General features: G+C 45.6%; 1 protein-coding gene across 1 annotated transcript in view; it reads right to left on the reverse strand.

The window, feature by feature from the left end:
• AKT1 (AKT serine/threonine kinase 1) overlaps nucleotides 1-23,376 on the reverse strand; it is a 123,184-nt gene that overhangs the window by 20,446 nt on the left and 79,362 nt on the right. Inside the window, exons 3-8 of the mRNA XM_079951285.1 lie at nucleotides 16,012-16,140; nucleotides 9,707-9,818; nucleotides 6,879-7,026; nucleotides 5,727-5,858; nucleotides 5,511-5,576; nucleotides 835-903 (exon numbers count right to left, since the gene is read on the reverse strand). Coding sequence (XP_079807411.1) covers nucleotides 835-903; nucleotides 5,511-5,576; nucleotides 5,727-5,858; nucleotides 6,879-7,026; nucleotides 9,707-9,818; nucleotides 16,012-16,140 — 656 coding nt within the window. The remainder of the gene's footprint in view (nucleotides 1-834; nucleotides 904-5,510; nucleotides 5,577-5,726; nucleotides 5,859-6,878; nucleotides 7,027-9,706; nucleotides 9,819-16,011; nucleotides 16,141-23,376) is intronic.

Genomic DNA, 23,376 nt, shown 5'->3' on the forward strand with positions numbered 1-23,376 from the left:
ATAGCACCGGGGAGCAAGGAAGAGGCCCAGTGGGAACCAACAGCTACTTCCCCACCCCATTCAGAGGACAATAGGACTTTCTTCCTGGCACGGACTACAACCTCTGTGATTCTTGAGCTGCATACCCCTTTCCTCACCTGAAGTCACTTAATGCAGAGTCAGGCTATCAGTCCACCTAACCAGCATTGTCCATAATCTAGGGCAGCCTTTCTCAACCTGTCGGTCCCCAGATGTTGAACTACAACTCCCATCACCCCTAGCTAGCAAGGCCAAAGCTCAGGGATGATGGGAGTTGTAGTCCAACAACATCTGGGGACCCACAGGTTGAGAACCGCTGATCTAGGGGATTAGCAGTCCTCCTGCACCTCAGGTCTTTCCCTGCCCCACGGCCTGAGATTTATGAAATTATTAATACTAGGACTGGTTCTGAGAACTTCTACATGCCAACCATGCCCTCTACGACTGAGATATGCCATGTCCTTAGGACGCTCTCAGAAGGTTGCTGTGACAAACTTTGAAGATTCTCAACGCACCAAATGTCAGACTCCACGCCAAAGGTGTCTCTCCAAAGATGTCCACAACCCTCACCCAAATTTACTTCGCACCCACTTTCAGCGCTTCCCCCGGCTGAAGTTCATCACTGTAATGTCTGGATGGAGAATGGAGAGGTTTGTGTGAGTGCAGAACCCAGGGACTCGTGTGCGGCTGAAACGCAGCCCAGTGAAGTCATATCTATTCATCGTCTTCCTTTTCCCTCTAAACCCAGCCGCCACTGGAATGTGGCCCTCAGAAAGCACACCATTAACATTCGACCGAGGTGAACGCGATCCTTACCTCCCCTCCATTAGCGTACTCCATAACAAAGCACAAGCGGTCATGCGTCTGGAAGGAATACTTCAAAGCCTACAAAGAGCGAATCACATGTGAGCAAAATGTGGTTTTATTTAACATGCAGTTCTTGAACCGCTTCCAAATTGACGTAGCAGAGCAAGTTACTAACACAGTTTTTTTTTTTAGCTGCTATCGTTTCTACACTATGATTGGGGTATTAAGGTGAAGCCAAGACCAATCTTTTATCATAGTGGTTTTAAAACACTCTGTCCCACCCACATTGACTTGTACTGTTTTAATCTGCTGTCGAATTGTCTTGAATACCACCTGATTGAAAGACAGCATCTACAATCTTCGAAACACACACACACACACACACACACACACACACACACACACACACACACTTTGCAACCTGGAATCTGCCTTTTGAGGATCATCCACACCCTGCTTCCATCAGTGGGAGGTGTGATATGGATAGTACCGCAAGACAGGGCATTCTTGGTGGTAGCCCCACATTTATGGAACTCCATGTCAACCAGCTGAAATCAGGCCATGTTTAGGTGAACTCCTAAAACCTATTTGCCATTTAACAAAGTGTGTGTGCTGTTCCAGACTTGGCTGTGTTACAGGGGTTGGACTAGATGACTTTTTGGTTCCCTTCCCACTCTGCAATTCTGTGATTCTATGTATTTATATCGCCTTATGTTGTAAGCTGCTCTGCGCTCCCTTGTGAGAGGGAGGGAAACAAATGCGATAAAATAATAAAAGCCATGAAATTATCTTGGGACATCTCATCTCATCCCCTACCCTTACTCCTAACTCAAGCTTATATATATATATATATATATATATATATATATATATATATATAAAATTTTTATTATGCATTTTATAAATTTCCATCCAATTATTCATTTAATCCCGCATACAACAAATTATGACTGTTTTTGACTTCCTTCAGCGTCTCTGACAATCATCCATATTTATACCTTTAATACACATTCCCTTCTTTCGTATTGCCATTATTCCTCCTTACTCCCATTGTTTCTAATAAACAATACTTATTTTTATTTACAGTGCCTCTTTAAATCCCACTAGCGTTGTATTTACACCACATATATTTTTCAGATAATCCACAAATTTTCCCCAGTCCTCGATGAACTTTTGGTCTTTAGTATATCTGATTTTCCCAGTTAATTTATCCAGTTCTGCATAGTCTATCACTTTTGATCTCCATTCTTCTATCGTCGGTATCTCCTCTTGTTTCCACTTCTGGGCCAACAGGATTCTGGCTGCCGTTACAGCATATTGGAAAAGCTTACAGTCCTTTCTTCCTATGTCCTTTCCTACAATACCTAAAAGAAATACCTCTGGTTTCTCTTCAGATCGTATAAATCTTTCACCTTTTACTCCTAACTCAAGCTTCAAAAAGATATTGGGTTTCATCTACAGAGGAATACTGACACCCAATTCCTGATCCAGAAGCCGGATGGGAAAAGCCTGAGATGTAGCTGGCTGGATTTGCTACAGCGGAGGTGGGGAAATGGATCTGGCTAGAAGAGCGGAGCCTGGGTCCCCTTAATCCTGGTAGGCCACGTTTCTGGGGAACTAAACCCAGCAGGCTTGTAGTCACTGCCTAAGTGTTGACGGGCAGCAAAACGAAGCCTCCCTTCCCAATCCACAATTGGGAGGACTTGTAGAACACAAGTCATTGTGGCTAGCAGCCATGGACAGCCTTATCCTCCAGTCATTTATCCAATCCTCTTTCGAAGCCGTACAAGATGGCGGCCATTGCAAATATCTTGTGGGAGTTCTGCAGTTCCGTGCTATGCACCGTGTGAACAACTGTTTCCTTTCGCCTGTCCTGAATCTTCCAAGGTTCAGATTTGTTATGTTTCCCCTCCAGAGAGCAGGAGTTAGGACCCAGGATGAGCCGAGAGATGTACCAGCCACAACCCATGGTGAGGAAGATGGGTATTTTCAGCCTAAACGGCCAGGACAGAGATTTCCAATCTGAATGCCCAGTGTCTTAGGAGGCTGGGAGGGGTGTTGGACCATGTGACTTTGGCCCCTACCTTAAAAAGGTAAAGGAACCCCTGACCATTAGGTCCAGTCATGGCCGACTCTGGGGTTGCGGCACTTATCTGGCTTTACTGGCTGAGGGATCCGGCATACAGTTTCCAGGTCATGTGGCCAGCATGACTAAGCCGCTTCTGGCAAACCAGAGAAGCGCACGGAAATGCTGTTTACCTTCCCGCTGGAGCGGTACCTATTTATCTACTTGCACTTTGACGTGCTTTCGAACTGCTAGGTTGGCAGGAGCAGGGACCGAGCAACAGGAGCTCACCCCGTCGCAGGGATTCAAATCGCCGACCTTCTGATCGGCAAGTCCTAGGCTCTGTGGTTTAGACCACTGCGCCACTGCGCCACCCTTACCACCTACCTTAGGGATATTTAAAACTGATGCACGGCCATGACTTAGGGCTGTTTTGAATCTGAATGGCCTGCAACATAAGGGGATGAAGGACCCAGATTGAGCCTAGAGACAAAGTGTGTACAGTTCAGCCTGAGAAATGGGGGTCTTTCCACAGACAACCCTATGATGTGTGGCGGCACTTGGTCAACGCAGGAAATCCTCTGCGGCTCACTGTGAAATTCGCCGCTCTCATCCAGAAATTATCATCATTGTCCAGCTCTTTGCTGCAGTTCCATGGAGGGCAGCTGCCCAGCTGAGGCATTCCATCCACATAAATCCGCTCTCAAGTCACTAACTTGGAAGGTGAAAGAGGGATTGGGGAGGGGGCATCTCTCTCCCCCTCGTTCGTCCTCCCCTCCCCACTCCACTCACAAGGCCTGGTGCCCTTCCCTCACGTCACACGCATTCCTACATCATGAGAACCGCCAGCTTGGTTTGACGTACAGTCCATTTTGTTTTGCTTGGGCTGCAGCCCAGAAGTTACAGCTGGGGTTTCAGAGCCAGAGAGAGTGTCACTGCTTTGGCTTTAGATAAAAATAAACATCTCCATAAATAATAACGGGTTTTACAGGCACCATTTTTTGGGGATACGTAACAAGACTTAAATATATCTGCCTATCTATCTATCTATCTATCTATCTATCTATCTATCATCTATCTATCTATCATCTATCTATCTATCTATCTATCTATCTATCTATCTATCTATCTATCTATCATCTATCTATCTATCTATCATCTATCTATCTATCTATCATCTATCTATCATCTATCTATCTATCTATCTATCTATCTATCTATCTATCAATCTATCATCTATCGTTATCTATCTCTGGCCCTGAGATCTGCTAGTTCAGGGGCAGTCAGTTTGTGGTGGGTCACATGTGGATCTTAGAGCATTTCATGTGGCACTTGCCTTAACTTCATGCATGTGGCAAGGAGGAGGAACATCAAGGGGGAAAGGGGTGGCAGAGAGAGTGGGGGTTTGCTAAGTAGGTAAGTGGTGCCTTCTTGGATCAGGCCAGCATCCTGGTCTTACATTGGCCAACCAGACGCCTGTGGGAAGTAGGGATGGGCGATATCTGGTTTTCAACCCTGCGATATATCACCAGCTAAACATCACAATATACTGATATATCACAATGTCTGAAATAAGGATGGAGTGATGTTGAGACACTGGCTAGCTTCACATTGTGATTCCTGCATATCTCTCTCTCTCTCTCTCTCTCTCTCTCTCACACACACACACACACACACACACACACAATGATTCACAATAAAGGAGCAATAAAATGAGAATTAAAAACCATGGAGCGTCTAGTACAGTGCACCATAACAGGCTGTCACAGCAGGCAGAAAAAAACATTAAGGCAAAATCCCAATTTTCAAGTGGTCAATGGGGGGGGGGGGGTGAGTTTAGGAGCTGCTGTTCTACTGTGTGCATGTGAAGTACAACAGGCAAACACACACTCTTAAAAATAAACAAGAGTGGTCAAAGTGCTGGTTGGCTGTAACCAACAGGACCGTCACGGCCATCTTTGGAAGATCAAACCTTGGCTTAATATACTGAGATATAAACAAGTTTTTCGGCCAGGCGTGCAACCCATTTAGTGCCGTCATGAAGGGAGGCACGAGCAAGCCAGGAAATCCTACTTTAGCTCTACTTCCCAGTTTTGTACAAACTGGGAAACTACAGTAAACGAGTCTGAAACAAGCCAGAATATTTAGCTGCAATCTGAAGTTGACAATATCCTGACTTATCCATCGTTTCCCAGTTCAGATGAAACTGGAAACTGTGGTTAATAGAAGGCTTCATGGTTCACCTGTTCTTGCTATAAAGGGAGGAACAAAGGGGCTGAATGGTTGGGGGAGGGGGAGGCAAGATAATAACTCAAGATTCCTATGCCAAGATTTGGTTGCCTGAATGAGGCCTGTGTGTTTAAGAAAAGGCATCTTCCCCTTCACATTTGGGTGTTTAGTAGAGGGAAATATCCATGCAGCTGTGCTATGCGCAAAGCAGTTCTGAATCCCATTACAATCAATGGGGAAATGGCTGGCATGCCATCAAGTACTCAAATCTACCATTCTCTGATTTGGAAAAACATATGGCTCCAAGGTTCCTATTAATTAAAACGACCAAGGCACGCACACGCACACCCATCTCACAGATTATGGGCTGCCCTTAAGAGAGAACACATACCGTTAAGAAAGGATGTCTAGAGTTCTGCAAAACACGGTTTTCTGTCAGCGTATGAGCCACTTCATCCTGAAGAACAACCCAGTAAGTTGTGAGTGAACAACAGCTATTGGACTGATATTACTTTGATGAATATACAGATGAAACCTGTTACTGTTATAGCCCTCCCCCAAAAACCTTACAAAATTAAACATTTAAAAAAAACCACAAAGCGCTTACCTTTGCGACAATGACTTCCTTCTTCAGAATTTTCATGGCGTAATATCTCCCGGTTGCTTTTTCTTTTACCAGGATCACCTTTCCAAAGGTACCTTTCCCCAGAAGCTTAAGATACTCAAATTCAGTCATAGTCTGTTGAAGACACGTTTGAAAGGTGGTTAAGAGGCTTACAGGCCCGAAATATTTGAACAAAGCAAAATGAATGACAACATTGAGGAATCCTTTATTTATATACGTATGTGTGTATATACAGGCAAGTCCCCGTTTACACGCATTTGAGCCGCTCGCAACCACGCATGCGCACATTGCCGCAAACCTAGAAGCGGCACTTGAAGGGGCAAAAACGGCCCCCAAGAGCGTGAGAATGACAAAAATAGCATGAAAAAAGTGTCTGACAATCCCACGAGCCTTTGCTAGCGCAATCCCAGGAGTGCTGCTGGTTTTTCAAAGGGTTTATCAACAGTTTCCCAGAGGTTTAGAAGGTGCTTGCAGGTTTCCCCAATACGGCTCCCAATATATGCGATTTCGCTTAAACACGTGATGCCTCGGAACATAACCCTCATTTAAATGGGGAGTTGCCGGTATGTTTGTGTGGAGACTTAAAGGAGAGTCTTTGCCAACCACCATCGAGAAGACACAGATAAATGATGGCCCTCTCACGAAACAGTGGGATCAGCTTGAGAAAGAACTCAATTCATGGAGACAAATAAAATTGCGTCTTAACTCTGAATGATTACGGCGCTGTGTGTGGCGCTGTCTCTGAAGATTGTTCACACACACACACACACACACACACACACACGTATGTAAAAAAATTCAGCAGCCAGGGGCTGGGGCAAGAAGGTTTGAGCATATTACACCGATCCTGGCCTGACTACACTGGCTGCTGACTAGTTTCCAGGCCCAATTCAAAGTGCTGGTTTTGACCTATAAAAATCCCTAAACTGCTCAGGACTGCAATACCTCAAGGACTGCCTTCTCATATGAACCGACCTGTGCCCCCTCCACAAGAGAATGGGTCTTTTCTTCAGTTGTTTCCTGACCACTAGGCCATGCTAGCCAGGGATGATGAGAGTTGGGAGTCCAGCAACATTTGGCCATAGGGAATGTTAATGCTTGGGCGATAAAACCCACCTCAACCCCAATACTTACTACTTTGTGTTTTGGCTTTGTCATAGAAATTTCCATTTCTTCGGCGCCTGAATTATCGCTGGGCGAACCAGATCGAAAATCCATTATTTCCTCTTCTTGTTTCTTAAGGCTGTCTGCTACGGTTTGGATGGCTTTTGTCCATTCATCCCTAAACAAACAAGCAGTCACGACTGAGATTCCTGCCCACCACAAGCATATCCCATCACTGCTTAAAAAGCTGCTAAAACACAGGTGGGTTCCAGGTATTTTGGAAAAGAATGCTGGCATAAACACAAACTCATGAACCTGCAGTTCGGCAACATCTGGGGGGCCAATGGTTCCCACACCTGGCTTAGATCTACACTGGGGTTCCCCAGTTCTCCCTAGTTGGGGCAGTTTTCATGCCCCCATTCCTGACATGATGTCAGGAATGAGGCAGGTAAGGATGGAACTTAAAGCTCCTGGCTATTCCTTTATTTATTACATTTATATATCATCTTTTTTCTTCCAAGGATCTCAAAGTGGTGTACATGGTTCTCCCCCTTCCAATTTCATCCTCCCAAGAACCCTGTGAGGTAGAGGTTGTTAGGCTATTGATGTTCGGTTTCACCTAAACAGATGTGTGGAGCTGTTGTATGTCACATGTCTGTTTACATTCCAGCACAGCTTGCTGGGAACTTCTGTTAGTGTATAGCTTTTGCTTATGCTTCCTCTCTTGGACATGAAAGAGAGCAGACATGTTTTCTTTGTCCTGATCTATGCCGAATAAACTGCTTGTAAATATGCTTTACATATGCCTCTGTCCGGCCTTCTGTCGCGAAGAGTTTGTTATCTCTGCTGGCTTGCGTGCTCAGCTTCTGAAAGCTCTGAGTCGCACTTTTGATGCAGAACCGAGGACTGGAGTTTGACCGGCTACCGGCCGGTGGGCTGGAGCCAGCTGGGGGTCTGGCAATTGCCCCCATTCCCTTGGACGCATCACAACAGAGGTTAGGTGAAGAGATGGTGACTGGCCCAGGGTCACCCATTGAGTTTCGCGGCTGAGTGGGAATTTGAACCCTGTGCTCCCAAGTCATAGTCCAACATTCTAACCATTATACCACACAGACTATCCCACCCATCTATCAGACAATGGGGGTGGGGGGGTGGGAGCACCCCTTATTCAAGGCTTTGAAATAATTCTGGTACTTAAGTTAAAAACAGAAAGTATAAGGGATAATAAAAAACTAAAAAGGAGACAGTTTACCAAAAATTGAAGGGAACTATTTTGAGGATGAGGGAAGTCAATTGGAATAAAAGAAGAGTTGAAATATGGCACAGTGGTACTTCGGGTTAAGTACTTAATTTGTTCCGGAGGTCCGTTCTTAACCTGAAACTGTTCTTAACCTGAAGCACCACTTTAGCTAATGGGGCCTCCTGCTGCCGCCGCGCCGCCGGAGCACGATTTCTGTTCTCATCCTGAAGCAAAGTTCTTAACCTGAAGCACTATTTTTGGGTTAGCGGAGTCTGTAACTTCAAGCGTATGTAACCTGAAGCGTATGTAACCCGAGGTACCATTGTATATATATTTTGTGGTCGAGTTGTTTTGCGTAAGTTTCCATATGTTTTTAAGTCCCCCCCCCCTTTTTTTTTTGTTCTGCTGTGGTTTTTTTGTTTGTTTTTTATTGGACATTATTATTTTTATATAAATAACTATATAACTTATAACACTTTTATAAGTGTATATGTGTTGTAAAATAAACTAAAAATGAAATGAAATGAAAGGCATCTTGCTCTCTTCTCTGCATTTCTCCTTCAAACCTCTGCAGAGGTACAGATGGGGAGAATTTGAAGAATTGCTCCCACCTGCCCATTACCTGATAGAATCAGAGAACTGCAGAATTAGAAGGGGCCCCTGTGGGTTATCTAGTCCAACCCCTGCCTCCCATGCAGGGACATCATCTATGGCTCCCCGTTTGTGGAATGCTCTCCCCAGGAAGGCTCAGCTGGTGCCTTCATTCTATACTTTTAGGTGCGAGGTGAAAACATTCCTCTTTAGCCAGACCTTTGGCTCATGAACGTCTGATGCCCTTTTAAATGTGCTGTGGAAGAGGGGGTTATTGGTTTGCTTCTGTTCTTAATTTTAGCATGGATCCTGTGCTTTTTATATTGAAGCGTTAACGTTGTGAACCGCTCCGATATCTACGAGTATAGGGCGGTATAAAAATTTAATACAGTGGTACCTCGGGTTACAGACGCTTCAGGTTACAGATGCTTCAGGTTACAGACTCTGCTAACCCCAAAATATTACCTCGAGTTAAGAACTTTACCTCAGGATGTGAACAGAAATTGCACGCCAGCGGTGCGGCGGCAGCGGGAGGCCCTGTTAGCTAAAGTGGTACCTCAGGTTAAGAACAGTTTCAGGTTAAGAACGGACCTCCAGAACGAATTAAATTCTTAACCCAAGGTACCACTGTATATAGTAATAATAATAAATAGCTCAAGTGCCCACGACAGGTGGCCACCCAACCTCTGTTTAAAAACCTCCAAGGAAGGAGAGTCCACCACCTTCTGAGGGAGCCAAACAGATGGGCCTGGAGGGGAGAGCATTTCTGGATTCCTTCCCCAGTTCATCTCCAAATTTGTGTGCATGTGTGTACACACACACCCCACCCCCCCAATCAGTTCCTTCTGCAAGAACCTCTAATCCGCCCCCACCCAAGTGGGAAATGAGACTCTTAAAACCCACAGCACCAGAGCTCGTCATAAACAAAGCAAAGCTCTGGAGAAGAAGGCGCGCTCTTAATAATGCTGAACGTTTACATCTGCTTTTTTGCAAGTTGCCTTTGTATTTAAGTCTGAACGAGACATACCGCTCCTCCGGAGTCTCCACATGAAACGTTCTTTCAATTACTGTAGTCCACTGCAGGCACCGAATGATGAATGTGTTTGGTTTGGGTCTCTCTGTCTTCATCAACTGGCACTCTAGCACAGATCGAGGGAGGGAAGTCATGGTACGTAAGCAGGTTTAAATAATCATTTGTCTTTATTCTTATCTAACAAACTGTTGTGATTAATCAGGCGTGGAAATCTCCGCAAGTAGCTCTTCGGGAGAGGGGCAGCCGCCGGCTGAGAAGAGCAAACAGAACAGCCGGGTGGATAGGATGCCTTCAAGGATGCTGCACTCTTGACAGTGCAGAATACGGCCGCTGGAAATTCTGCCCGGCCAAAGATTAAGTTTGGCTGGTGTCGTGCGTTTTCCGCAATCTGCAGGACAAAAGTTTAGCACGACGCAGAGGAAGTACCCCAGATTTCTGCGAAGATTTAACGCCTGTTCGCGTGCCATGCTTTAACCTCAACACACACACCACCACCACAAAAAAAGAATTCTGTGCTCACAAAACTGAAATTCTGCACCAAGAAAAACTGGATTCTGCGACTTGCATAAAATGAGCTGGCACAATCTTTCCTGGGTCTACCCACCAGGAGGCAGGGATACAAAAAATTACGTTATTCATTAAATAACAATAATTTTATTATTTATACCCTGCACATCTGGCTGGGTTTCCCCAGCCCCTCTGGGTGACTTCCAGCACATATAAAAACATAATAAAACATCGACCCTTAAAAATGTCTACCTCCAATGGAGACTTTTTTCAAAGCCACCCACCCGGCGTCTGACATTTCGGCCAGGTACTGCCCAGGCACTTTCACACATACCCTTGGTGTGTGGCCTTTGGAAGGCTGCCCAGCCGAGAACGTGGCCCTTGAGTTGAGTGTCTTTTGTGCCATTCATTTTTCTTGCATCCCGCTTTGTGAGAGAGTGGCCCCCAAAAGCAGGTTTTAAAACATTTCTGAAGTTCCCTACCCTCCCTCTTGTAGTGTGCAGTGATTATTTTTTTAAAAAAAGTGTGAGATCTCCAAGTTGTGCATTGTGCCTATGTCACTGGCAGCCAACAAGAGATTTGTTGTTGTTGTTTAAAAAAACTAAACAATTCCCCCACCCATTTCATTTTAATACCACACGCTGAATTGACTTTTGCTCCAGCAAAGCACTCTTGCTTACACAGGGTGCTTGAAACCTCAGAGTATTCATGAAGATATGAACACAAATCCACTATCAAGAGAATATAACTCACTCAACTTGCAAACCACTAGCTCTTTGGATATGTGCCATGCGCATACTCTGGCCAAGGGTGGTTCTATTAGTGTGGCAACTTAAAGAGCACACCTGCTTTTAAAACTAAAAGCTTTTAATTTGCACACTTACAGCTAGATTAAATATTTATTGCCATTGGCTGAGTTTTCTCCACAACCCACCCTCCGCCCTTTCATCCTCCTTTAGATGCTGCATTTTGGACCGTATAGTTTATGCCTCATTTGCTGCTGAAATTGTGAAGCTTCTCAACGAGTACTTTTTTTTAATGGCAAGATCATCTAGTTTTTCATTCACGGCACACCAAGGTTACATGGCGTCCTACTAAAGCGAGTGCAATTAGGTTTTAAAAGTGCATTAAATGAGTAATGAAGAATGAAAGGCGCGCTTTAGTGAGATCAGCACACAAATGCCCTAATTCTGCTAAATCTGGGAGTGTTAAAAACTGGAAATGCAGGAAGAGCCAGAGGCGCTGTCATCACCTGTGCTTTTTTTCAGCGTGTCAGAACCAGCACCTCTTAGGTGGGCGCCATTATAAGAGAATAAGGGAGGTGTTCTGGCACCTTTTTCCCTAGAAAAATAGCATTGCATTTAACTGACCTGCACCAGAACCAGGGGCACCAGCATCTGTTCAGGGCTGCCCCAGCGACTTACTGTAACAACCTCATGGTGAGTTCCGGCACTTACTTTTCTTGGGAAAAAGCACTGGCCATCACAAGTCTGCAGTCGTGGGTGTCACCTCACCCACTCAACAGGGATGCATACAAATCTCCTTCCAGGGTTTTCTTGACTCTGGACCAGTGGTTTTCAACCAGAGTGCCGTGCCACCCTGGACTGCCTTGAATGATGGTCAGGGATGCTGTGGGCAACACTGGCCTCTGTCCCTCTTTCCTTCCCTCCCTCCTCTGCTGCCCTCTCGTATCTCTGCCTCCCAAAGGCTTGCACAGCTGTTTGTTGCAGCAGCCCTGGCTACAAGCTCTGCAGGTGAATGGTGCCTCTGAGAAACAGCTCTCTTTGGGGCAGGCGGCAGCAGCTGCCCGGAGGACTCTCAAGGAGAGGGGAAAGGAGGGGAGGCTGAGGGAACACCCCACAAGGGAGTGTTCGAAAAGGGGTGAAAGGTTGCCAGCTCTGTAGGCAAGGGGTGGCATAACTGGGCTCCTGAGCCCCACAGGGGGGGCTACAGGAAGGATGTAGTTGGTCAAGGGAGCTGTGGACTCAAAAAGGTTGAAAACCTCTGCTTAGAATGTCGGTCCATTTACAGCCAGCTTGGGGTTCTCAATGCCCCAAGTCTACTACTGCCCAATCAGGGCTTGGGAGAATTCTGCCACGAACCAATCCCTTGCGTTTGTTTTCTTCCTTGGCTTGATGGAGAAACGAGGCGGCCATTTTCCCAGGTGCAAAGACAGATGGCACCTGCTAGGGCAGCGTTCGGCAGCTCTGGTTTAGACTACAACTCCCATCAGCCACAGGCAGAACAGCTGTAGTCCAAAATATCTGAAGAGCACCAGAGCTAGCAAAGGCAACTGTGGACACAAGACACTAGGCACTTCCACCCCCTGCTATTTGGCATTTGGCGGCGGGGGGGGGGGGGAGAGACACAAAAGCCAAGATTAATCAGCCACTGCCGATCCCAGCTTGGACTAAAACATGTGCTGGCAAAAGTGTGGAGAGCAAGACAGGAGGAGGAAAATGCGGCAGCAGTCGAAATTATTCTGACCTCAAGTATGACACCCTATTATTGCTTTTCGATACAAGGAAAGGAATGAGGCCATTTAGAATCGACACGTTTCCTCTAAATCAGCGCTGCCCCGTAGATATTTGCTAAGCTTGCTGATCCAGCAGTCCTTAAAAGCACACAGCAAGATGAATAATAGAGATTTGTCAGTTAATAACCACTATAATTCAAGTATGTCACGCAGAAATGTTTTGTTTAGTGAACAATATGCTGTCTAATTACCCTGCTCAATCATTACAGAACGCATCAAGAAGGGGAGAAAGCTTCGTTTGAAAACTTGCACGGTACTTTAAAAGAAAAAAAGGGGATGGGGTGGAATTATGCCACTTTGTTGTGCTTCTTGAACTACAGCCTCACCCCACCCAATTAAACATCTTAAGCGCACTGGCAGTAAGGAAACTTGCACTGCGTTGGGGATTCCGAAGGATGGCTGTGTTGCTTCTGGAAGTGTGGATTAGGACAGGCCTGCGTTAAGACACCAAATGAACCTTCTCCTGGGCTGCACATTGGAATCCAGTGGGCCACAGTGAGAACAGGATACTGGATTAGGTGGGCCCTTGGCCTGATCAGCAGGGCTCTTTCCAATGTTCCTGGGATGATGCTACATCGGGCATTCCGAGACATGGTGGGATTTTATTTTTAAATAGCTAGCAGCTTTCCAGCTGAAGTTGCCAGGTAAGGCTACAGCTTGGGACACCAGGACGAGAAGGGGACTGTTTCAATGCACCAACTACCTGAATGCCAACAGCCGCTAAGGATGGCGTATACTGATGCCAGGATTCTTGTTCCCAGCATGCTCTTTGCAGTGCAGTTGTGTTACGTTTGCAAGCGCAATTCAAAGTGTTGGTGCTGACCTTTAAAGCCCCAAATGGCCTCGGCCCTGTATACCTGAAGGTGCATCTCCACCCCCATCGTTCAGCCCAGACACTGAGGTCCAGCGCCGAGGGCCTTCTGGCGGTTCCCTCCCTGTGAGAAGTGAGGTTACAGGGAACCAGGCAGAGGGCCTTCTTGGTAGTGGCGCCCGCCCTGTGGAATGCCCTCCCATCAGATGTCAAGGAAATAAACAACTACAGTGGTGCCTCGCAAGACGAAAAGAATCCGTTCCGCGATTCTCTTCGTCTAGCGGTTTTTTCGTCTTGCGAAGCAAGCCCATTGACGGCTTAGCGGATTAGCGCTATTAGCGGCTTAGCGACTTTTAGCGGCTTATCGGATCAGCTGATAAGCGGCTTAGCGGCTTAGAAAAAGGGGGGGAGGGGAAAAAAACCCCGCAGGAACTCACAAGACATTTTCGTCTTGCGAAGCAAGCCCATAGGGAAATTCGTTTTGTGAAGCGCCTCCAAAACGGAAAACCCTTTCGTCTTGCGAGGCGTTCGTCTTGCGGGGCACCACTGTATCTGCCTTTTAGAAGACATTTGAAAAAAACCCTATATAGGGTAATTTTTAATGTTTGATGTTTTATTATGCTTTTCCTATTTGCTGGAAGCCACACAGAGTGGCTGACGCACCCCAGTCAGAAGGGCGACATATACATAATTATGATGATGGTGGTGGTGTTTTTTTCAGTACATCTAGATACAAATTACGCCACTTTTCTTAAGGGACCAGTTTGGTCCATATTGCCTATTCTGAAGAAAAAAAACCAGAAACAAAAAACAAAAAAACACCAACCCAAACCCACCCCTATTCCTACCTGCCATTTCCCCATGGAAAGGAGTTAAATGTTAAAACTATGACTTGTTTGTGTTGGTTGGATCTTTGAAGGGTAGGTTGGACGGTGCAAAGTGTTGCTGATGCGAACAGACAACCGGGCATTCATATGCAAATTGTTGTTGTGAGGGTAACAGGCGCCAGGCATTATACAAGCGACTTCCTAGAATGTCAAAATATTTACTCTGCCTCCAAACACTTAAAATGAAAGGAGGAGAGAGAGAGAGAAACTTTTCATGCAGTGGAGGTGGCAAACTGGCTCCCCCTTTGATGACACTGAGATCAGAATGTATTTTAATTAATTGATTTTGATTTTATGTAAATTGTGTTACTTTTACTGTTGTTAGCTGCTCTGAGCCTGGCTTCAGCTTGGGGAGAGCGGGATATAAATATATTATTATTATTATTATTATTAGCAGCGAGAAAGGATCCTTCACTCTCCTGTTTGTCACTAGAGGGTTTTCTAAGGCAACCGGAGGAGATGCAAGAGTGATGTAGAGAAGGCAGTTGGGACACCAGGCTGCTTTCAGAAGAACAAAATAATGGGCAAAATCCCAGGACTACCAGCCACGCTGCTTTATTAATTATATTTCCTTCTGGATTCAGGTGCAGTTTGGGTTGCCCTGGTGGATGGCCTGCATCAAGAGCAGGACAGTGACTTCATATGGATCTTAAACAGCACTGGGGACAAGATGACACCCTTTCTAGTAGCCTGTTTGGTTTCTATGATGAGCACACAGCGCTCCATTTCTCTGCCACCAGCCAGTTCATACACATGCATGAAATACCTGGTCACCTATAGCTACCAGAAAAGCCATATAGGCGACCAGGAATTCCACGTAGGAGACTGAAATAAAAGGAAGGTTTTGTTGCAGTGAAACGAAGAGATTGATAGTCATATGATTCCTGGTCCTACGATCAATGAGTGGCCTTGTGGATTTTTTAAATCAGATTTTATTTTTCAACAGGTCGTCTGGAAGGAGTTTTGTTATGTCTCTCTTGACTTTTTGGTTTGTCATCTGGAAAGAAGCCCATGCTCACTGGTGTGTATGTTTTGTTTTGTTTTAAAAAAAGAAATTAAAAATAATAATTCATAAAATTTATATACCACTTGATTGTGAAACAACAACAACCCTCAAAGCAGCAACTGAGAGATAACACAGTCCCAATATGTGGGGTGACAAATACAGTGGTAGGTACCTTGGAAGTCGAACATAATTCATTCCGGAAGTCCGTTAGACTTCCAAAACATTCAGAAACCAAGGCGCGGCTTCTGATTGGCTGCAGGAAGCTCCTGTAGTAGCCACTCAGAAGCCGTGTCAGACGTTCGGGTTCCAAAGAACATTTGCAAACTGGAACACTCACTTCCGAGTTTGCGGCGTTTGGGAGCCAAAACGTTCGACTCACAAGGCATTTGGCATCCAAGGTACGACTGTATAACTAAATAAATTAAATATGCCCATGGAACCAAGTCTGCAACAAACCCCACAGGCCATTGAATCAGATAAATTATGCTTCAAATAAGTTTTAGTTAAGCAAGCAAGAAACACTAAAAGGATGGTTGTTGAGAAAATACTCACGAGCCACAGAAAAGTTATTTAAGGGGGATTCTCTCTGGTCCACATCTTGCGGCCGCTCCTTGTAGCCGATGAACGTTCCATCATTTTTCAACAGGAAATACCTTGGCCTCCATGTTTTAATGTACTCCCCTGGAAAGGGTGATGTGAAGAAAAACAAAACAGCGCCCAGTAAATGTGGATAATTGTATTCGTTTCAACCTTTTCTACACCACTTGGCACCACAGTTTTTAAGCAGTGCATAAGGATGAGGTTGCAATGGAGACTCGTAAGATAAAACTGGTTAAAATGAACTATGGAAATCAGATAATCTAATTTAAAATGCCCAGTGAAATAAATAAATACTTCGCTGAAGCCAAAAGGCTTGCTGCAGGTGAACAGCGTGTGTTGCACCAACCAAAGTTCAATTCTGAGTAGACCTGTGAAATGATACCAAGTTAGCCACATGCAGAAATTTCAAATAGTCCACCCTACACAGGGGCTAACGGTGGATGCAAACCAGCTGCCCTGTGTTGAAAAGCAGAATATAAACCTACTAAGAAAGGAAAACAAACACCACCAACTTGACGGTGAATCCAGACTACGCTACGTAACTTAATAATTCAATTATCCTTTAGTTCACTTATCCTGTTGTTTTGGGGCGAGAGCTATATTAAGGTGACCAGATTTTTTCCAATGAATCCAGGGACACTTTTCAACTTCAGTAGGAATGATAGAATTTCGTATGGGGACTGATTTGTAAATCCGGGGACTGTCCCTGGGAAACGGGGACATCTGGTAACCTTAAGCTATATCCCCAAATGCAGCAGGGAATTGCAGCGAAAAATGCACCCCAAGCTTATCTAGCACACTGAGTGACTCTGCTCATGCCAACAGGAAACCTGCAGTTGTGTGCAATGACGCAGTGTGACCCATAGGGGGCCTCCCTCCACACAGTCACAGAGCGTTTTGCTAGAAAGCATTTTTGATGCATTACTGTATTTTAATATTTTGTTGGAAGCCACCCAAAGTGGCTGGGGAAGCCCAGCCAGATGGGCGGGGTATAAATAAATAAATTATTATTATCATTATTACTACTACTACTACTACTACTACTACAAAGGCAGGTACAGCACAAGGAATAATCTTGCGGCATATTAAAAGGCCAACCCGTTTTTATAATGGGATAAGCTTTCACGGACTTCTTCTGCAAGCTGCAAATGCACCTGCAGTTAGCTTTTCTTCTGCAGCTGCATAACGTGATGCCTGTTTCGTTTCTTATATTAACAATTATGGGAATGGGGAGGTGGAGGTGGAGGACTTGTAAAGCAGCGAGAAAAACAAGGATTTGTTGACAACTCCCCAAGTTTTCAGAATGCAGAACCATTTCAACATCCCCCTCCCTTTAATCATTTGGGAATCACAAATCACAGCAATCACAACTTGTCCTAAAACTGTTCAGAGCTTCTAGAGATTCACTTTCCAAGCAGAGAGGAAAGCTGTGTGCGCATTTTCCCCCACACAGCATCAAAGCCCATAATAATAAATGCAATAAGTCACCTATTTCATCCCCTAATTGCGACGCTTGACTTGAAAGAGATGGCATGCTCCCCATGGTCCTTTCCTAACACCGAAAAGTAATCTTTACTCTCAGTGTTCTTGATCACAGGCCATGCTTATTTTCCAAAACTCAGATCTCTATTTAAAGCATCTTATTTTTTTTTTAAAAGTACTACTGCTAAAACTACTGTGAGTTATTGCAAAAAAACCCTTTAAGCAGTGAGGCACCGGACAAAGAGAAAAGAAATAAAACAGCTGCTATGTTTAAATGTGTTTTTTTAATGCAATTTCAACAAAAATGGAAAGAAACGACGCTTACTTTGTGCAATTAAAAATGAAAGTATTTAACCACCTTGGAGTCCAGACAACTGGACTAGAAACCAGATTCCAAGAGAAATTCTACCCATACACCAATTGTTGCTGGAATCTGTCTGTCTCGAGAGACAATGGAGCGCGCCTCTTCGGGGGTGTGTGTGTGTGTGTGTGTTAAATAATAATAATAATAATAATAATTTATTATTTATACCCCGCCCATTTGGCTGGGTTTCCCCAGCCACTCTGGGCGGCTTCCAACGAAAAACTAAAATACAATAACCTATTAAACATTAAAAGCTTCCCTAAAGTCTAACTGCTGCATTAGCAGCACCAAAGTGACCTCCCTGGGGTGCAAGCCCGGGCAGTATGTGTGTATGGAGGGTCCTGGGCTGCGCAGCCAACAAGACCCCCCTCTCCACCTCACTGATGTGGTCCAAAGGAAAGCAGGGCAATACGTTTGGCGCCAGCTTGGCTGCAGGAGTTGCCGGAAGGAGACGTACAAGGCGCCACCCAACAGTCTTAGGAACGTCACTCTGGATTTGTGTAGGTTTTAGCCTTTTCTTCTCCCAAGGCAGCAGAGTTTTAGGACCAGGGTTTTCCTTCTCCTAGGCAGGCAACCTTCCCAGGTTGATGAGCCCCATCTGCCCCTCACTTCCCTCTACAGCACGTGCAGAAACCGCCTTCTTGACCGTTGAACCCACTATTGGTCTCGTTCGTTCAATCCCCTGGAGCCTGCCTTTGCACACAGAGGAAGTCCCTAACTCACCAAGAGTTTGAGACACATTAGCCACCCTCACTTGGCTTAGTTGGTCGGTTGAAGACGACCCCAGGGTGTGACCTCTGTCGCACACTGACAACTTCTAGGAGCCACAAGGGAGAGCTGAGTGCAGGGTGGGGACAGGGCCGACTTAAGCATATCCGGCGCCATGGTGCAAATCTCTCTCCGATGCCCCCACCCCTTTCCCATAATTTTTTAGGGAAGACGGCACTGCTGGTGGGGCTGGAGGAGGCGGGCAGTAGCTGGAGGGCGGCTCCTCCGGTGGGGAAGAGGTGGAGGCTGGACGTGGTGCCTCCCGGCTCGGCTGGCCGCTTCGTGCCACGGTGGCTACAGCAGACGGAAGCTCCAGGCACGGCGCTGCTTCGGTGAGGCATGGCAGAGGCGGGCGAGAGCAGCGAGCTGATGCCATGTCCGGCCTCCGCCTCTTCCCTGGTGCCCTCCAGAACTTGGCGCCCTGGCACCCCGCGCCACTAGCCTCTATGGGTAAGACGCCCCTGGGTGGGGACCAAAGGTGGACAAACTACAGTCTGGATGCTAACGGGATCCATTCCAGAGCCCTGTTCGCATCGTGAGTAGAACACAACCCGCGATGGCGCATCTGTGTGTGCGCGGGTCGCGCTTCGCCATTTCTGCGCATGTGTGTGACATCATTTTGAGCATCTGCGCATGCGCGAGTGGCGGAACCCGGAAGTAACTTGTTCCGTTACTTCCGGATCGCTGTGGAGCGTAACCTGAAAACGCTCAACCTGAAGCATATTTAACCCAAGGTATGGTGGCGCTGTGGGTTAAACCACAGAACCTAGGGCTTGCCGATCAGAAGGTCGGCAGTTCGAATCCCTGCGACGAGGTGAGCTCCCATTGCTCAGTCCCTGCTCCTGCCAACCGAGCAGTTTGAAAGCACGTCAAAGTGCCAGTAGATAAATAGGTACCGCTCTGGCAGGAAGGTAAACGGCATTTCCGTGTGCTGCTCTGGTTCACCAGAAGCGGCTTAGTCATGTATGCCGGCTGTATGCGGCTTAGCTGTATGCCGGCTCCTTCGGCCAATAAAGCGAGATGAGCGCCGCAACCCCAGAGTAAGCCATGACTGGAACTAATGGTCAGGGGTCCCTTTACCTTTACTATGACTGTACTCCAGAAGGAGCATGATGTGTCCCCCATCAGAGGTACTACCCCTCCCATAACACTCCATACAATCCCCTAAACCAGGGGTGGCCAACTTCCAGGAGACTGCGATCTACTCACAGAGTTAAAAACTGGAAGTGATCTACCCCCCTTTTATTGGGGTTCAGGTCAAAAAGTTGTTGAGCTTTTTTTTTAGAGAGGAGCAGTGCTCCATTTTATGCCCCATTTTATTGGGATCTGCCTTACAGCAGAAACTCCCGTCTTCTGTTCCAGAGATCAGGAGAAAATGCAGGGAGGGGAGATGGGCCGGGGCCGGGCGCTCTTAGGCAAAAGCAAAGGAAAAGGAGCCCACGATCGACCTGTTGGACATCCCTGCCCTATACCAATAGTGAACTCACGTTCCAAGTATGTGTCCCTAATGGGGCCACCCTCAAACAAGGGGCTGGGGGTAGTATCAGGTCTGGGGAAAACCTCAAAGTGCAGAAACTGATAGGGTGGAGAGTCCAAAAAGACCACATGTGGTGGGGTCGCAAAAAATTAAATAAAGAGCCTCTGAGAACTTATATACAATGAATTTTTTAAAAACTGTTCAAAATGATGTTGAATAAAAAACTTGAAGCTTTCCTATTAGGCATAATGGCACCAGATATCCCAAGGGAGAAAATAAGGATGTTTTTGCATGCAACAACGGCAGCGAGGATTCTGATTGCCAGGGGATGGAAAGGAGATAGAACTCCATCGAAAGAGGAATGGCAAGTAAAAATGCTTGAATACATGGAACTAGCATAGATGTTGGAAAGATCAGAGATGATTCAACCCCAAAGTTCAAAAGGGAATGGGAAATGTATAGACAATATTTAAAAGAACAGTGTCGCCGTATAAAAACTTTAGAATGCTTTGAATAACTCTCGGAACTGATTGTGGTATACAGTGGTACCTCGGGATGTGAACAGGATCCATTCTGGAGCCCCGTTCACATCCTGAATGGAACGTATGACGAGACGGCGCGTCTGTGCGTGCATGGGTCACGTTTTTCCACTTCCGCGCATGACGTCATTTTGAGCGTCTGTGCATGCGCAAGCGGTGAAACCCAGAAGTAACACGCTCAAGCTGAAAGCGCTCAAGCTGAAGCACATTCAACCCGAGGTATGACTGTAATGAAGTCAAATAAGATTTAATAAGGATAAAGTTTAATTGAAAAATAGAGGCAAGTAATTAAGAAAACAAAGAACTCATATCAAGAAAGTTGGAAGTTGATGGAACATTTTTGTGAATTTGTGACATATTGTTCTATTGGTTTTTTGTTTGTATTGTGCTTTTGTATCGTTTTTCTCTTCTCAAGCTTTTGTTGTGTGTGTAAGTGTTGATTTAAACCAATAAAGATTAACTTTTTTTAAAAAAAAACAACAGCTCAGTGAGAACTGAGCATGCTCAGTGGTTGCAGAAAGCTTGGTGACTGCTTTGGGGAAATGAAATGCTTGAGGAAGAAGGGGTAATGGAACGGAGTATCCTGGGAAAAGGCAGAGCTTGCTAGCTGGAATCCTGAACAGCGAACATTCCACACTGCAAACCTTTCGTTGCAAGTGCCACTAGTGTACCCCGAACCACAAGAATATAGGAATGAAAACAATGATCTCTGAACTGAAGGTGAGCAGTACCTGGAGAGCTTTTTTTGTGCCTGTATTCCTCACCTGATAGAAAATTATTTATGCAAAGTGGTGCTGCAATTATATTTTCTAGGTTGACCCAACTAGTGGGGCTCTGAGTGCTTGGCCAGATAATCAGTAACAGCAATAGTGCTGAACTGTGTTTGGGGTTTGGAAGTGGGAGGAGGAACTATGGATTTTCTCCTCCTTATTCCCTTCACAAACAGGCGACCAGCACTTCCAGCAAGGATGCAACTGGCTTATGCACAATAGATATGGCCAGTACAATAGCTGCGAACTCCCCTTGAAGCGGTGCTTGGTATGAACGCAGCAAACTAAAATCCAGAAATGCCAAAGACAGAATCACTTTAGCGTTTCTTTCCAATGCTCGGGTACCTGGCATTTGCAACCTGTGATTTTGCACAGAATGTTCACATTGAAACTAACAAGAGATTCTTTTTTAAAAAACTGTTCCCATATGTCAGGTAAGGTTTTAGACCTTTTACACATGGTGCTAACTACCAAAATAGATCCCATTAAAAAAAATGTTAAAACAGCTCCGTTTTTATTCTTGACCAGCTTGCAATTTAACTTTTGAATTCTACCATCATTTGCCTGGAGTGCATTTTAAAACCCTGCCTTCGGAAGAAAAGAAAAAAGAAAAGGGGGGGGGACCACAGCAGATGTCCTACATATTATTTTTCTGCTATTGTCATTTTTCATAGTGACAAGTGGAGGTTTTTTTTTCCATTTACATTTTGCAGTGCAAGTGTTTTAAAACAATGGTTTGTTTCACTAATTAGCCTGCTGTTTTCTCAAACTAACAGTTGGCTTTAAACAACACACCAACCTGACCTTCCAGGGCCTGGCTAACACACTATACTAAGCACCCTTTTTAAAAGAACATGCTTTTAATATGGGTCGCACACTCCTTTTTGTAGAAGGAAGGTCCTTCCATGTCCCAGAATCAGCCCCTGGCTATGTGCTCCCCAAAGGTGTTATTTACTGTAAACAGCAGAAGCAGAAAGAACAGTTGAGGAAGCAGATGTTGAGCAGGAAGCTGCTGAAGGGGGAAAAGAGGTAAATATACTCTCCCCATGAACCGTGCTCCAGGTCTGGATTATACTTATTTTCCTTGAAAAATATAGTGACCAAAGTTCAGCATGATTTTTCTTAATGTAATGTGCAGTTTGCCTCCTCCCCGCCCCATTTCAGAGCATCACTGTTGCTCCGTAAAGCAAGGCTCCTCAAACCTGGGTGGCAGCTGTGGTTGGACTACAACTTCCATCATCCCTAGCTAGCAGGACCAGCGGTCAGGGATGATGGGAATTGTAGTCCAACAACAGCTACAGACCCAAGTTTGAGAAATGCTGCTTTAAATCAGGCATAGGCAAACTCGGCCCTCCAGATGTTTTGGGACTACAACTCCCATCATCCCTAGCTAACAGGACCAGTGGTCAGGGATGATGGGAATTGTAGTCCCAAAACATCTGGAGGGCCGAGTTTGCCTATGCCTGCCTTAAATTATCTGATGGTGGAGCACAGTAGATCTGGCACTGGCAGGATGCTGCCTCTTGGTGTTCTGCCGCCTGAAGCAGCTGCCTCAGCCTGCCTCATGGTCTGGCTGGCTCTGATGCTCAGGTCCCGCTTGCAGGCTTCCCATTGTGGCATCTGACTGGCCGCTGTGAGAATGGGATGGTGGACTTAGACGGACCCCTGGCCTGAGCCAAACCAAAGAAGCCAAGAAGAAGCAAAGCAACAAAAAAAACCCCCCAGAATTCTACAAATATTCAAAATACTAGGAACAGAATGAAGAAAACACACAAAATAGCAAACTTTGCATATATCTATCTATCCATATATGCATGAGCATGCAGATTATCTTTATTTAACTTATTAAAGAGTAATTACTAGGACAGGTCATGGTGCCTGGCGTGCTCTGGTCCATGGGGTCACGAAGAGTCAGAC

Source organism: Podarcis cretensis (assembly GCF_951804945.1).
Source record: "Podarcis cretensis genome assembly, chromosome: 1".
Taxonomy (NCBI): Eukaryota; Metazoa; Chordata; class Lepidosauria; order Squamata; family Lacertidae; genus Podarcis; species Podarcis cretensis.